Source organism: Mus pahari, unplaced genomic scaffold (assembly GCF_900095145.1).
Source record: "Mus pahari unplaced genomic scaffold, PAHARI_EIJ_v1.1 scaffold_9075_1, whole genome shotgun sequence".
Taxonomy (NCBI): Eukaryota; Metazoa; Chordata; class Mammalia; order Rodentia; family Muridae; genus Mus; species Mus pahari.
In genome coordinates this window covers 14,617-27,085 of record NW_018393087.1, presented here as the reverse complement: position 1 = coordinate 27,085, position 12,469 = coordinate 14,617, and the positions used below count along the sequence as shown (strand labels likewise).

At 41.5% G+C, this 12,469-nt stretch overlaps 1 protein-coding gene and 1 pseudogene across 2 annotated transcripts; one reads left to right on the top strand and one right to left on the bottom strand.

Moving 5' to 3' along the window:
• Positions 1-2,398: 2,398 nt before the first annotated feature.
• LOC110315342 (vomeronasal type-1 receptor 4-like) lies at positions 2,399-4,212 on the top strand. Its single transcript, XM_021189419.1, has one exon. It carries the CDS (start codon positions 2,495-2,497, stop codon positions 3,455-3,457), a length of 963 nt encoding a protein of 320 aa, XP_021045078.1. The 5' UTR covers positions 2,399-2,494; the 3' UTR covers positions 3,458-4,212.
• A 3,281-nt stretch (positions 4,213-7,493) lies between these two features.
• Positions 7,494-9,065, bottom strand: LOC110315341 (annotated as a pseudogene). The gene has a single exon (XR_002380211.2). The product of XR_002380211.2 is annotated as a non-POU domain-containing octamer-binding protein pseudogene (transcript).
• Positions 9,066-12,469: the final 3,404 nt, after the last annotated feature.

Sequence of the window (12,469 nt, the reverse complement as noted above, 5' to 3'; positions counted from 1 at the left end):
GAGTGGGTGGGTAGGGGAACAGAGGTGGGGGAGGGGTATGGGAAACTTTCGGGATAGCATTTGAAATGTAAATAAAGAAAATAAAAAAAAAAAAAAAAAAGAAGTCATGGTGGGGAACACAGGCCTCAGTTGTTTGATTTGCCAGACTAAAATGCTCTTCTCCACACATGGGAAAATACAAGATTCCAGACTGCCTGGTGATGGTCTATCTGGAAGGACTTGATGTCAGCCAGATTTTGCATGGTGAAATCATATTATGTAATGTGCACACATACCCATGGAAATAAGCCTAACATATCTCTTGATCTCCCCTAAAGAGCACCTCTCTACACTTGATGCCAACACCACTTTACCACTTAAATCCTCCCTAAGGAAACAAGGAAAACGTGTAACTTCAGCTCTACTACTCATGATAATATAGCAAACTCTTGGGCATCATCAATTACCAGAAAGTGAAAATGGTGATTTGCCTTTGGGATAAATGTCTTTTCTTTCATTAAAAGTTAATGTACCCATACAGTCATATTCAATAACACCACAGATAACAAGGGAATGGACTCTCTGAAGGATTTCAGGACCTGACACTGTCCCTTTATGAGCTCTGATATATATATTGCTTCATCCAGCAATCGGCACAGCACTTAATGGGAGAGGAAGGCACTTCTCTGAATCTGTCTTAGGAAATGGATACACAAAGATGTTCTTCAAACGGAGAGGACCTTAGAGCTACATTTCTTCAGTAGCTGTTCAGGAGCTGGCCTACATCTCTGTGAGCAGCCCCATCTTTGCTGGTCCTAAGCAGGTGAGAAATCTGCAATTTTAAATTTCTGCTTAAAGTTCTCTTCTCCCTCCTGCAATCCATGGTATCTTCCAAAGTGAACATTAGTCATTAGAATGGTTTTGCCTTTCTCTCCCAAATTTACCTAATTGTGTCAATGATTTCATTAGATTAAAGACATGTCTATTTCATGGCTCAGCACTTATTTGAAACTGTACTTTATTGTGACATATATAAATTAGATAACTGGTTTTTAGTTGTTGCCTTGAGTTGAACTCAGGACCTTCCTAAAAGCAGAGAGTGTCCTTAACCATTCAGCCAACTTCTCAGTTCCTTATTCACATTCTTCTATAAGCCATGGATTTTAATTTTATGTTACATTTTTAAAGATTTCTTTATATATTTTTATTTTATGTGCACCGGTGTTTGGCCTGCATGTATGACTGGGCAGGTCCAAATCCCCTGGAATTGGAGTTACACACAGTTTTAAGTAGCCATGACAGTGGTAGAAATTGAACACAGGTCATCTGGAAGTGTGGGCCTGGGTACCAGAGGTTTTCCAAGGAGATCTCTACCCAGGCCGTGTGAGAAGACCCCAGCAAGGGGAAATGAGTGCAGGCAGGGAGACAAAGCCTCTGCCACCACTTCCAGGTCCTTCAGCAACTCCAGTAACTCCAAGCCCCTCTGAACTGAGTCAGGTCAGGCTCCAGTGAGGAGTGCTGCGAGGCCTCTGCCGGCTCTTCGGGAGAGCTCTCTTCCCAAGTGTTACAGCTCTTGGAACAAAAGGCTCAGACAAAGGAATAGTTCTCGCACACCTTTAATTCCCTGCCTGGCTTTCTCTATATACAGTTCTGGAGATGATGTAGGGTTTGACAGCAAGCCCCTCTCATTGGCTTGGACTGAGAGTTTGGGGGAAACCTTATTTGCACGTAGGAGAACTTGGTGCTATTCCTAAGTGGCTGATAGCCACACCTCTACTGTGGGAGTTGTGGGGGCAGTAACTCCAACAGGAGCCAGGGTCCAGGAGACATGAGAGAACTCCTTCCTTCCCATATAAGTGAATTATCACTGCCGGATTTCGGGATTCAAGATCTAGCCTGGACTGGAAACCAGGCTGTCTGCGCGTAGCCCATTGCACCACATGGACGTGCTCTTCACTGCTGAGAAATCTCTCCAACACTTGATCAAATTTGTAAAAAAATATACTTATTTTATTTTATGCCTGTTACTGTTTTGCTTGTGTGTATGACTGGAAATACATGAATAAAGCGCCACGAAGCTGAGTAGAGGTCATTAGATCCAGAAGCATCTCTCCAACAACAAATTTGTATGTCTTAAGGAATGATGTCAATTCTCATGAAGCAAAAAAATGCACTCCTGTCTACAAATATGCATGTATACATACGCAGAGCCCATGCTGTGTTAAGATATGTGTCATCCTGTTGACCAACAGAGATAGAGTTGCATTACACACACACACACACACACACTTACATCATGAGTGAAAGGAAAGGAAGATAAGTCTGAAGTTGATATTCTGGATCAATGTCCATTCATTGTTTTCCAGAAAAATCTACTGTAGTGTGACAAAGCACTGACAGCATTTCAAAAAAAAAGTCTCCAAATCAATTGAAAATCTCAGATAATTGAGAAGATTCTTGAAGACAGCACTGTCCACCCTGATTCCCTACACCACTGTGCTATGAAGCCATCTCCATGTTGTCTCAGAATAAAACCCTGAAAACCATGGAAGAGTTGGCTCTTCAGATCCTTTTGCTTTGCCAGGTTGTGGTTGGGATTCTGGGCAACATCCTTCTGTTTGTCCATAATTTCTCTCCAATCTTGACTGACTCCCGACTGAGGCCCATACAGGTCATTCTAACCAACTTGGCTGTGGCCAATGAATTCATGCTCCTTCTCTCAATATATTTATATGACCTGATTGATTTTGTTCCAAGGAAGCCTCCAACTGACCTCAGATGTAAACTTGCACACTTCTTTCACATTGCGGCTCGAGGCACAATCATGTGCTCCACCTGTGTCCTCAGCACCTACCAGTTTGTCACTCTTGTTCCTGGTACCTGGGCTAGGGTCATGTTCAGAGAAATAACCCCCAAGGTTGTGAGCTATTCTTGTTACAGCTGCTGGTTTTTGAGTGTCTTAAATAATGTTTACATCCCAATGAATGTCAGTGGTCCACAGAAATCACACAACTACACTGACTCTAAAGGCAAGTGGATGTGCTACACCTCTAGGGTTAGTGTAGACGTGAATTTCTTTCGTTTTTCCCATGACATAATATTCATTGGCATCATGGCCTGGACAAGTGTCACCATGGTGATTCGTTTAAACAGACACCACCAGAGAATGCACTACATACATAATCCTAACCACAAAAACACAGGCCATGCTGAAACCAGAGCAGCCCACACCATCCTGATGCTGGTGGTCACATTTGTGAGCTTATATATTCTAGACTGTACTTTTATTTTATTTCACATTTCCTTTGTGGAATCTCGGCTCTGGTTGAGGCATGTCATAGAACTTATGACTCTAACCTTCCCCACCATTTCTCCCTTACTGCTGATCTTTAGGGATCCTAGGGGTCCTTGGTCTCTACTCGTCATTGTGGGTCTGGAAATCCATGTGACTAGGGGAGATATTACAGAGGAAGAGTAAGGTCAAAACGTGTGCAAACCTTAAAAATCTCATCCTGATACCAGCAAGAGAAGGACTGATCCTGCCTTGCTCTAGGACTGCATCTACCCACACACAGAGCCAGTCCATCCCCCAGCTCTGCCATCCTGAAGTAGTCATGTAGCCTAGTGGCCAGGATGCAGGGTAAGCTTCCTATCTCCTTATAAGAACATGTCCAGCTAGCACCAGGAATTCCTAATCATGCAAATGAAGCAGTCCCAGCAACTTGGCCACTGCCAATGATGTACACTCATCCCAAAAAATTCTACCTACTCTTGGAGGATTATATAGACTATGCCACCGCCAATAAAGATGTTTGTTTCACTGAAAACCATCTTGAGAGAAGGCTGTTTCTCCTGGACCCAACACTGGCTGAGATTCTGCTAGCATGCCTTCACAAATAAGCCTGTTTATCAGTTTCATACAAGACAGCAACTTATTTCTTTGACATATTTTCTATCCAGCCACTTTGCAGAAGTTATTTATCAGCCATACGATTTCTAATATATCATTTATAGGGTTGCTAATATGTATACTACCATGTCACCTATGAATGGTTATACTTTGACTTCTTCCCTTCCAATTTGTATCCCATTGATTTCCTTTTGTTCTCTTATTGCTCTCATTAGGACCTCAAGTTCTGTATTGAATAGAAAGGGAAAGAGTGGGCAGCCTTTTCTTTTCCCTGATTTTAGTGTGATTGCTTTCATTTTCTCCCAATTTAATTTGTTGTTGATTATTGACTTTCTCTGTATTGCTTCTATTATTTGGGGTATATGCCTTGTATTTCTGAACTCACTAAAACTTTTAACATAAAGGAGTGTTCGATTTTTTTCAAAGACCTTCTCACAATCTAATGAGATGTTCCTGTGAATTTTTTTCTTTCAGTTTGTTTCTAATGGGATTGCATTGATGAATTTATATATTGAGCTATCCCTACATCTACAAGATGAAGCCTACTTGATAATGAAGGATGATGTCTTTGATGAGTTCTTGGACTTGATTTGTGAGTATTTGAGTATTTTTGCGTCCATGTTCATAAGAGGTATTGGTCTGTAATTGTACTTCTTTGTTGAGTCTTTGTGTCATTTAGATATCAGAGTTAATATGACCTTGTAGAATGAGTTTCACAATGTTCTTTTTCTGTCTATTTTGTGGTATAATGTGAGGAGCATTGTTATTAGCTCTTATTTAAAGGCCAATTTAGTTCTGCCTAAAGCCATCTGGCTCTGGGCTTTTGTTTTATTGTACACTTTTGATGATTGCTTCTAATTCTATACTGGTTATTTTTTTTATTTACATGATCCTCTTTCAACTTTGATAAGTGGAGTCTATGAGGAATACCATCCATTTCACTTAGATTTTCTACTGTTGTGTAGTACAGGCTTTTAAAATAAGATCATATGATTCTTTGGATTTTCTCCACGTCTCTTGTAATGTCTCCCTTTTCATTTCTGATTTTGTTGATTTGGATATTGTCTTTCTGCCTTTTGCTTAGTTTGACTAAGGGCTTGTCTATCTTGATGATTTTCTCAAAGAACCAGTTCTTGGATTTGTTGATTCCTTCAGTCACTTTCTTTGTTTCTAATTCATTAAGTTCAGCAATGAGTTTTGTTATTTCCTACCATCTACTCCTCTTGGGTGTGTTTCTATCTTTTATCTAAATTTTTCAAGAGTACTATTAAGTTGCTAATATGCGATTTCTCTAGATTCTCTATGAAGGTGCCTCCTGCTACGAACTTTCTTCTCATGTTTTCACTGTGTCAAGCATGGGTATGTGGTGCCTTCACAGAAGTAGAAAAAAATCATCCTGAGTAAGGCTATCCTAACCCAGAAAAATAAGTGTGGTATGTATTCTCTTATGAGTGGATATTAGCAGATAAGTAAAGAATAATCACACTACAGTTCACAGACCTGAAGAGGATAAGTAAGAAAAGGGGCTTAACGGGGTTCATGGATTGTCCTGTAAAGGAGAAATGAAACAAATTTTGCAGTTGAACTATAGGCAAGTTTGCAGGGAAATCATATGGGAGAAAGATGACTGAAAAAAGAGAGAGAGAGAGAGAGAGAGAGAGAGAGAGAGAGAGAGAGAGAGAGAGAAAGTATAGGAGAGAGACACATGGAATTGGGGGCATTTGGAGAGTGATGTAGAAACCTAGTACAATGGAAAGTTCCTGAATTTAGGAGTATGACCCTAGTTAGAACTTCAAGAAATGGATGACTGAGTGTGTTCTGACAATCTTCTGTAAACATAAAAAACTCCTGGTGGTGGAACTGGTCCACCAGCCCAGCCACAAAACATTGCAAATACAACCTGTCTTGTCTTCAAGTTGTGCTGCAGCAATGATGTCTCAGAGCTTGTGGATGTGAGCAACCAATAACAAATCTATCTTGAGGCCCACACAACACAATGGAGTCCATGTATGACACTGCCTAGATGCCCAAAAAATTGGAAACTGGATATCATGAAGACCTAGTCACTACTGGCTAAATAAAAATTAATGAAGTCTAATGAAAGCTTTCCTAATGATATTCTGTGCTCACACAATTTTTTTCTAGTATCTACTGGTAGCAGAGGCAGAGGCACACAGCCAAACATTAGATGGAGCTTGGGGAACCCTAAGGAAGAGGCTGAGGAAGAACTATAGGAACCAGAGTGGTAGAGGACACCAAGAGAACACGGCCCATAAAATCAACTAAGCAAGGCTTATAGAGGCTCACAGGGTGGAGTCAATCATAGAGCCTGCATGGGTCTGAACTAAGACCTCTGCAAAATGTCGTTAATCCTCAGCTTAGTTTTGTGTTACTTGTAACATAGGAAGTGGGACGTCTCTGACTCCTTCGCCTCCTACTGGACTACCTCATCCAGCCTTCATAGGAATAACTTGTGAAATAGTTCAGTAGCTAAGATCAGTTTCTATGTATGCACAGCAAACAAAGTCTATTCCCAGCACCCACTTGGCAGCTAACAACTATTGATAACTACAATTTCAGAGGGCCTGGTGCTCTTTCATGGCTTTCATGGGCACTGCACACATGGGGTACACTGACACACAGTATATCACACATACACATGAAATAAAAATAAATAAATATTGTGTTTCAATCTGGTGCTTGAGGTTTTCCTTTTTTAAAAAAAAAAAAGCTTCAAATGTGTTTTAATAAGGTGATGCTGCATTACTTCTCCATTTCTCAGAAAGCTTTCCAAATTGAAGGTATCAGGAACAAATCATAGTACACCAATAAAAATGCACAGCGTAGCTACCTNAGATAGGCAAGACTAAGAGCTACTGTCAGGCCTTCAACACACAGCAACCCTGTTCCCAAGATTGTACTAGGCCTATCAAGAAAAGCTGTGAACAGCAACATCAGAGACACAAAGTGTAGTTCTTACCCAAGAAAAANATGGAGGCAAGGTAACACAAGATTCTTTTAAGATATACTAAAATGAAAACCTCTAAGAGAAAATGTCTTCCTTAGGACATGAAGGGGTCATATATGAGATAGAACAGAACCGTATGTATGCTGTAACCTCTGTGGACATTTGTCTGAATTCTTACCTGGGAGTGAATGGAGGGATGGGGCTAGGTCATTGAGGATGTTTATGTTTTGTGGTATATATGGCAGTGTCTCAGAGGTTGAGGGGAATAAAGATGGGAAAGTAATTAAAACATGAGAGAGAGAGAGAGAGAGAGAGAGAGAGAGAGAGAGAGAGAGAGAGAGGAATGATCAAGATTAATGGAGTTCTGAGTCCATTTTGCCATGGTTCTCCAGGCCCTCAACAATATACTTCAGGAATGCACCAAACAGACTTGATAAAGCACTATACCACAGACTTTGAATTGTTAAATACCACACCTCCCTTGCCCCTCTGCCTTCAAGCATACTCCCTAGAATAGTAAAAGCAGGGAAGACCTATCTATTGGGGAGAACCCCTAACACTTTTCCAGGGTAGAATTCTGGCTAGTCCAAAAAGGACCCTTCTTTTAAGGCCTGCAGAAAACTAGACAATGCAACTTTAATATCGGCGGCATTTATTTGAAGCAAATTCAGCTCCTGGAGCTGGACGGTTGAATGCAGGAGGAGTTCCACCAATTGCTCCAATTCCTTCCTTTGTTGCAGCTTGGCCAAAACGTTCAGTTGTTGGTGGGGTCAATCCAAGGGTTCCATCTGGCATCATAGTGGCAGGTCCTGGAGGAGCTGGAGTACCAGGTGGCACAGGAGCAGGGGGCATGGCGCCTCTATTGTTTATGCCCATAGCACCTCCCATAGCCATTTGGCCCATCCGTATCTCTTGTTCTCTCGCATCAGGGAAGGTTCCCTTGAATCCTTCCTGCTGTCGGCGCATCATCTCCTCTTGCTGTCGGCGCATCTCTTCCTCACGGCGCCTGCGTTCCTCTTCCTGCCTGAGTTCTAACTGCTTTCGCTTCTGAACCTCTTGGTTATGCAGCTCTTCCATTCTCCGAAGCTCTTCTTGACGTCTCATCAAATCCTGCCTCATTAGCATAACCTGGTGCTCATGGCGAGCTGCCTCCATCTCCATCTCCAGCTTCTCACGAGCCTCCTAGATGTTCCGGTCCACTTGATCCTGCTGTTGCTTCTCCATCTCAATGAGTGCCTTCCAGCGCATGGCATACTCATACTCAAAGGACCCAGGTTGTGCAAATCTGGGTGGCTGTTCTCTCTCCTTGTGAAATTGCTGGTTTTTTATAACCAGTTTCTCTGGAAGTCCCTCTTCATCATCTAACTGGTCCATAGGCTCCACAGTCACAGGCCGAGGAAATGTGGTCAGCAAGAAGGAGCCTTCACTGCATCTGTCCAGAACTTTCCGAGCAGCTGGCTTCCCTGAGAACTCAACAATGCCTTTCCCTGAGGGCGGTCCTCGGTCATCCACAATGACTACAGCCCTCTCCACCTGGCCGAACACAGAAAAGGCTTCTTCCAGCAGTTTCGTTGGGCACGTACTGAGGAAGGTTGCGGACTGTAAAGGATGCACTGTGACAGGCAAAGCGCACTCGCAGCTGCTTCCCACAGAGGGGCATGTTGTCCAGCTCCACTTTGGCAATTTCTGCTAGGGTTCGTGTTTCCAAGCAAATAAAGCCAAAGCCTTTATCCTTATGAATGAAAACTTCGCCTGCTTTTCCGTATTTCTCAAAAAGTTTCCTCATTTCCTCCTCAGTAATATCAGGGGGAAGATTGCCCACAAAGAGATGGCTACGCTGCATAAAGGTCTTCTCTCCTGGTTTCCTAAAGTTCTTCAGGTCAATAGTCAAGCCTTCATTCTGGCTGCTGGCCTGCTGGCCATTTGCAGGTATTGGTGGGGGTGGCTGTTGCTGCTGCTGCTGCTGGTGCTGCTGCTGCTGCTGATGGTGCTGCTGCTGCTGATGGTGCTGCTGCTGCTGATGGTGCTGATGGTGCTGCTGGTGATGATGCTGATGATGCTTCCTTGGAGTATGATTCTGCTTCTCCAAGTTAAAGGCTTTATTGCTCTGCATTTTTGAGCCCTTGACTTGGATTTGAACACAGCCAAGTGTCTGCCTCCCCGTCCTCACTAACCCCGACCACCTCTGGCCACAGTTCTTTGCTCAAGAGTCCGGGCGTCGCTACACGGCCTCCACCGTCCCGAGAAAAGAGCGCGCGACCCGAGGTTTTACTTTTTGTCTTTGAAATTCAGAACAAAGGTCCTTGATTTATATCTTACCTATTTTTCTTTTCTCATTTCTCCTGCCACTTTTCATAAATCTATTTTCTATTGCACTATAATCTTCAGTGATTTCAATATTGAAGTTAATGGTGTTAAAACATGTGAAAATTAGTATTTGTTTTTGCTTATACTGTGGGCTCAAAAAAACTTATGTTTTAGTTAAAATCACTGTTAGGATCTTCATAGAGTATTAGTAATGGCATGGGAATTCTGTATGAGTTACAGCATGTCACAAAGTATTATATTAGTTTAGTAGCTGTCACCATGAAAGAAAAAAAAAACAAGTGTAGAATCCAGGCCTCATGTAATAATAGATGGCACACATACTGAGCCAAATTTTCTGCTGAAAACATAGAAGTTTTCTATTTAGAAACAATATTCCTGAAACAAAAGTAGGTTTGGCATCTCAGCCCCCTGATTAAAGATCATGTCTCAAAAAAAATAAATAAATAAATAAATAAAAGAAAAGAAAAGAAAAAGAAAAAAAAAGGAAAAAGAAAAAAAAAAAGATCATGTCTCTACTAGATCCATGTCAAGGGCTTGTTACTCCTACATTGAAAATGAACTCTAATACCTTTGAGGAAAAAATAACTACCCATCTGTGGTGTTTTCAATGTGCTTGGCTCAGAAAGTGGCACTACTAAAAGGTGTGGCCCTATTGGTCCAGGCATAGGCTTGTTGGAGGGGGTGTGTCACTGTGGGTATGGTCCATGAGATGCTCATCCTAGCCACATGGGAGACAGACTTCTCCTATCAGCCTCCAGATGAAGAGGGACACCTCTCAGCTCCTCCTCCTCATGTACCTTCCCACAGTGCCGCACCAAAATTCAAACTGGCAAATCTATACCACCATGTCATGGTCATAACACTGGCCATAACCAGAGGCAGCAAGGTAACTCAGCATACCCCCTTGTTATTGAGACTGATGACTGGTTCTACACAGCAGAGAGAACAACCTCCTTCAGGTCATCCTCTGGCCTCCACAGATGTGTGCCTTCGCTTGTCCATACACAATAAACACCCGAAACACATTGGCCTCTGGACACAGGAATCTGTTCTTCACCTCTAATTGGTCATAGGAAACAAGTGAAGCTACACTCCGAATGTATTAGGAGTTGGTTTGCATGACACAGTTTAAAAACCCATGGATAACACCTGGGTTACTGCATTCTATTTCCCAACCGCTTTTCTCAGAGTACATTAACATAGTAGATAATTTCATCACCACATCTGTGACATGACAAATACAGAGAATACTAGTGATCATAAGCTGCCAGAGTTTGTCTCTTTTAAACCTCCCAATAATAAAAATTAAAACTCTAAGTACTATTTAACCTAAATTTCTTATGTACGTGGAAAGTCCACTTGGATATTATGGAGAAATGAGGAAGGAGTGAAGATTACTGTCTACTGGCCTTGACCATGGATCTGTACGGATAAGGGAGTAGACAACTATGGGAAAGGCCCTCTAAAGGGACATGAGATAATACAGGAATGTCAAGCACCATGAAGCAACTGTTTTTAGTGTTTCATTAAATTAATATTGAAAACGCAAATGATTTATGATTTGGTTTTTTATTTAGTTGTTTGTTTCTTTAGCTGGTTGGTTTTATATTTGGGGTTTGCAGTTTTTTTGTTTTTGTTTTTTGGTTTTTTGTTTTGTTCTTTTTTGGTTGGTTGGTTGATTGGTTGGTTGGTTGGTTGGTTGGTTTGGTTTGGTTTGGTTTGGTTTTTCAGAGTCAGGGTTCTTATCCATGCAGCACTGGCTATTCTGGAACTTGCTCTGTAGAACAGGCTGCTGGTTCAAGTTTCACCTACCTGTGCCTCCCTGGTGCTGGCACTAAAGGCATGCACATCCACCACCCTGCTCAACCTGACTTATATAATACAAACTTGATGTGACTCAGTTTTACTCAGCAATGCTATACTTACCTTTTCTCAGCAGTGGTATACTAACATTTGGGCCAGTCATATGCTCTGTCTCGCTGTTTCTCTCTGTCTGTCTCTTTAGGGGATAGTGGGGGGTGAAGGAGTTGAATATGCTGCTATTCTTCATGATTGGAAAGGAAGTGTTTTTCACTATGCAATCAATTTTTCTGGCTCCAAATATTTGCAAAAATATCTGAAATATCTTTTGCACATTGCCCTTCAGTCATGTGGATGGGGAGAAAAGAGTGTTAACACTGAGAGATTATAAGCAGTACTGTAGTGCTTTCATGTTAATCAGGTTCCATTGCTTCTTGCCTTCATGACCCTTGCCAGTTACAAAAGCTTACAACAAAACCCCAGTTTTCACAGATACAGAGGATGTGATCAAGTGCCTAGATCATAAGTCTGTTTATTTTGTTTGTCTAAAGATATTTAGTTTTGAATGTGCATGTAGGTTTCTGACTATGGATATTTACACTTAAATCAGTTCCTAAGAAGGCCAGAAAATTTAATTGGGTCTCTTGGAGCTAGACATATAAACAGCTGTGAGCTAACTCACACTGGTGCTGAGAACCAAATTCAGGTCCTCTAAATGATCTGACTATCTCCCCACCCCCCAAGAAATTTTTTTACAAGATTTTCTGAGAAACAACTGTTAAATTATAGACAAAGAAACTATCTTGTATTACTTCCATTAGCATTGTCTTCCCTTACACACACACAGACCAATAAGGACGTTGCTATTCGTGTGCACTTTAATATTTCCTGCCATTTCGTGGATAGTTCATTGGTCATGTGTGTACACTTTGTTCTCGTCCATTGTATGTGAAGAAAACAAAAAAGATGAATCTCCTTGTTCCTGTATTTCTGTGATTTTTCACTCTTCCTATACTTCCTCATCAGTATCATGAATTGCAAAGTGGAACATCGTGGTCAAAAATTCATCTGAGTTTCCTAACCAATTCTAAGCAGCCTGACCCAAAGAGGCAAGGCCTCAAGCATTGCCTTTCACCATATTCTCTGCCTGTAAGTGTAGAAGAGAGTTAGTGAAAGGTGAGAGGGATGGGCTAACTCCGATCCAAAGGAAACATTACATTCAGTATCATCTCATAGNACATTAACAGGAAAGACCCAGGTTCTCTCTACTTTAACCATCNAAGAGTGTGATCAAACCAAGAGCTATAATAAACTATTATGAGAGAAGAAATGGACAAATTCTGAACATGACAGTCTGACAGGACAATCNTTTGGTTTTTTTTTGTTGAATAACTATGAGGAACAATGTTATGTTGCTACATCTGGAAATCTCTGATAGAGTGATTATGTAAATCATGTGCACTTTTTTCTAAGTACTAAGAAGC

What these genes read in the sequence shown, in the direction of transcription:
- LOC110315342 (XM_021189419.1), top strand. Translation starts at nt 2,495, where the DNA reads ATGTTGTCTCAGAATAAAACCCTGAAAACCATGGAAGAGTTGGCTCTT.